The sequence below is a fragment of the Bidens hawaiensis genome, unplaced genomic scaffold, assembly GCF_021521415.1.
Source record: "Bidens hawaiensis isolate Kalapana, Puna unplaced genomic scaffold, B.hawaiensis_p1.1 tig00016848_1, whole genome shotgun sequence".
Classification (NCBI taxonomy): domain Eukaryota; kingdom Viridiplantae; phylum Streptophyta; class Magnoliopsida; order Asterales; family Asteraceae; genus Bidens; species Bidens hawaiensis.
This window is the reverse complement of record NW_027492555.1, coordinates 29678-33403: the sequence shown is the minus strand read 5'-3', so window position 1 is coordinate 33403 and position 3726 is coordinate 29678. Positions and strand designations below refer to the sequence as shown.

The 3726-nt window shown below is 39.2% G+C and overlaps 1 protein-coding gene across 1 annotated transcript; it reads right to left on the bottom strand.

Moving 5' to 3' along the window:
• Positions 1 to 1527: 1527 nt before the first annotated feature.
• LOC143552326 (protein ROH1A-like) lies at positions 1528 to 3507 on the bottom strand. Its single transcript, XM_077042583.1, has 2 exons — positions 2683 to 3507; positions 1528 to 1970 (listed from the first exon to the last, which is right to left on the bottom strand). The coding sequence occupies exons 1-2, from the start codon at positions 3505 to 3507 to the stop codon at positions 1650 to 1652; spliced, it is 1146 nt and encodes a 381-aa protein (XP_076898698.1). The 3' UTR covers positions 1528 to 1649.
• Between the last annotated feature and the right edge of the window lie 219 nt (positions 3508 to 3726).

Sequence of the window (3726 nt, the reverse complement as noted above, 5' to 3'; positions counted from 1 at the left end):
AATTGTTTGGGCTGGGAAATAATTATAAGATCACCGCATGACCGGAGTGATGGAAAAGATCGAATCTTTGGATTAAAAATAAAATGTTCTTTTAAGTCTATGTTTTGGATTGATTGTAATTTCTCGCTTTAATTGTGCTTTGTAGGCCTCTAGTGTTTTGCTTGTTGTTGTGTCTTTTTAATGAAAGTTTTCATTCGAAAAGAAACTAATAATGGGAAAACTAGAAATAAATAATTCTAAAACGTCGGCTTGAAATTCCTAAAACATATTTTTTAATGCCGGCTTGAAATTCCGAAAAACACTTAATGTCGTTAAGTGCTTATTAACGGAGGTCCATTGAGAGAAAAATAGTCGAAAGATTGGACCGTTGACAGAGATTTTCAAAGATGATATTATTATCGATCAATATACTAGATAAATTATTTATTTCAAAGTTGCCTTGAATCTTAATTATGTGGTAAATTAATGAAAGAAATTTTGCATCTCATTAAAATGGGCCAGGCCCACAAGCAACTAGGCCGAGAGTCAGCTGGGAATTAAGAAACGAAAGGCAGCAGTTCTTTTGGGGGTCGCCTTCGGTAGTTTGTGTGGAGCATGGTTACCGATAGGCAGCCAAGGAGGCTATTGTTGGCTTGATTTGTGGTTGGTATGCACTATATTTAGGTGGACAATCCAAGGGTGTCAATCGTGCCAGGTTGATTGGTTGGTTGACTGATTTTGGTTTGGCACGTTAACATTTTCAACACCCTAAAGCGACCTATGTAGGTCGTGTTTTGTGTTGACTTGTTTAATGTTTGTGAAAAGATATGGTAGCAAAAGTATTACATGAGTTGGGTATAATTTAACCCATCATTTCACTATGCAAAACCCGATCCACGTGTCACCTCGTCAAGAACGGTCACTCTATTGAGTGGGGGCCACCTCAAGAAAGTAATGCATACTAGAATCAACTATAGATAGAAAGCTCCGATCAAGGTACAATAATCTTCGTATAAAAGTATAAAACTCTCACTTTTACTCGTACATTATCTCCTATCACTTTATTGTTTCTCACGTTGGACTCTTTTCCTGTGGCGAGACTAACAGTGTTCTGTTTTGCTGATCAAAATCTATTCATCGGATATCGTAATATCCCCGTAAAACTTAGGCCAAATAGCTAAACTCCAAAGTTAGTTTATCTCCGTGTTTCTTCAATTTGTTTGTTAATTATAATACTTCTTCATTGTCAAATTATGCTCTAATGTAATCAAAGGTTTACCAAAGTTCTATCTCAGACTTTTTTTACAAATAGACAGGCCCAAGCTTACCAAATTTCTAAGACAGTCTTTAATATTTATGAATAGAGGCCCAAACTAATCAACTCTCTTGTTCAAACTTTATTTCTTGGCCCATTTCGTTCAACGTTTTGAAAGTTGGAACTTTGCTAGAGTTTGAAATATGGTTAACCGACTCATAATCGAATCGAATTAATATGCAAAGCTGTTTACCAAAATCGATCAGTTTTGGTTATAGTTATGGCCTAAAACTGAACCATACACACCCTTAAATTTTACACGTCTCTAAAATTCAAACAAGTAAATATTATTTATATTTCAAAAAGAAAAATGATATACATTTGAATCACAAATTTGATGCATGAACATGAGTATCTAATATGGAACCTGTGAGGTCATCTTGTTGAGTTGATCAAGCACATCAAGCGTCTCCGCTCGGCTCCTCACAATCCGGTTAAACAACTCTCTCACTTGCATATGCAACGCTACCAATCCGTCCTCCATTCTCTGGCATATCTCCCCCATCTCCGTCACCATCACCGCCACCTCCTCCGCCTTCTCGGCCTCCACTGGAAATGTAAACCCCTCCGAAAATTCCACCAAACTCTGCCCTAATTTCTCTAATCTTTGTGTCTCATCCAACAACCCGCTCCTCCCTTTCTTCTCCTTTTTCTTCCACTGCTCCCCGATCTTCTCCTGCAGTTAGGGGTGTTCTTTAAATCAGACTTGAAAAACTCGAAATTCTATTTTATTGAATTTTGAATCGAATTATAACTTATGATTTTTAGTTTGACAAAAAATCGGCAGCCCAAAAGCGATGATTCACTTGTCCCCTTGTCCATAGGGACCTCGTGGATTAGGCTACTCCAAAGTAGCAGTGGAGAGTGAAAAAAATCATTTTTGATAGCATCTGTGGAGGTGCAGTCCCTTATATGCCGTAAGCCGGGGGGGCGGCCATAACATAAAGCTATTACTTTCACACCTCTCTCTCTTTTTAGATATCTATAGATAAAGAGAGAGATCCGCTCATATTGGCCTTCACTCAAAACGATCGGTTCGAGTCTGCTGCTGCAATTGGCAATGAATTGGATAAGCGGTGGCCTTCTTTTCTTTTCAAAACTAATACTCTAATCGGAGGAATTAGCAGTTCAACTATAGGGACAACGCCAAGCGGAGGAGTCGGTTTCAACAACAACCCGTGAAAATCTCCATGAAAAAGGGGCAACTTTCGTGTAACTTAAAATAGTTTTTGTAAAAAAGGTTATAAATTTGTAGTATTTTTAAATTAGAATTAAAATAAATTATTTTTTAGTTAAATTCAAACCAATTAGAATTCATTAAATCGCTTAAAATTTCAAAATTTAGATAATTAATAAAATTTAAAATTTTATTCGTTGAACATCCCTACCTGTAATCCAATCATTGGTTGGGCCCACGAAAACTGCTTCGATAACTGCAAATGCGCGCCAAGCCCCGTACGTTCCTGACACGGAATGGCAGCCACCATGGCCCACATAACAAACACCAAAACAGAACTCATTAAATAAACCGGGACCACCAAACCCGTCGGCTCTCCGCCACGTGGCGCCGCCAGATTCGACGACATTGCTTGAATTTGCTTCGACGCCGACCATGACTTTGCGAAAGGATACAATAACGATTTTAGATTTCCTATCGTCGTGTGATCCTTCGACGACGCGGAGGTGGATTTACCACCGTGGTGATGGTTCTCTTTATCGTCGATAGCAATCGATGATAATAAAGTGTTTAATGCCTTTTTCGCCCTTTTTACATTGCCTTCTCCTATTGGTTTATTTTGGAGCGAATCAACGGCTATTTGGGCGAGTTTTTGCCAATGTAGAAGCAAATCTAATCCATGAGTAATGGCATTGCATATATCGAGAGCTTTCACCGTGCGATCAAGGTGCTCGGGGATCAAACGGTCTAGTGGCGATTTAGAGAAGTTGTTAGCGTCACGCCCCATGATCACAACCGCTTTGAATTCGGCCTCGAAGCATAGAAATGCGTCGAGGAGTCTACTAAACCATGCAATGGACAACATTATTTCGGGTGGCTCATTGGTGTCTTCTGGTGGGTGGAAGAGGTCGGAGAGGCGATCAGCGACGTGTTTTTGGAACTGTTCGAGGTCTTCGATCTCATGCTCGTATGCGACTTGGTTTCGACGAATGCTGATCCGGTTTAGGAAGGATCCTTGGTTGTCCGTTGGTGGCATTGTTGTGGGTGTTGCCAAGAAAGATACAAGTTTTGGAAAGAGGTAATTAGGAGGAAAAAGGGTGGATTTAGTTTGATTTGAATGGTTGGTAATTAAGACTAAGAGGTGATTAACCATATGTTTGGAGTTAATTACTAAATATGTAGATTAGTAGATACAATGTTGTTGACAAAGACAGAGAGAATGTTTTTGTTGGTCACCATTCTTTCTCCACAAATT

Bases quoted from the DNA above. Each gene is read 5' to 3' on its own strand.
- LOC143552326 (XM_077042583.1), bottom strand. From the start codon at position 3,507: ATGCCACCAACGGACAACCAAGGATCCTTCCTAAACCGGATCAGCATT. The intron at 1,971-2,682 runs GTAGGGATGTTC...CCCTAACTGCAG, and splicing joins AACCAATGATTGGATTACAG to GAGAAGATCGGGGAGCAGTG.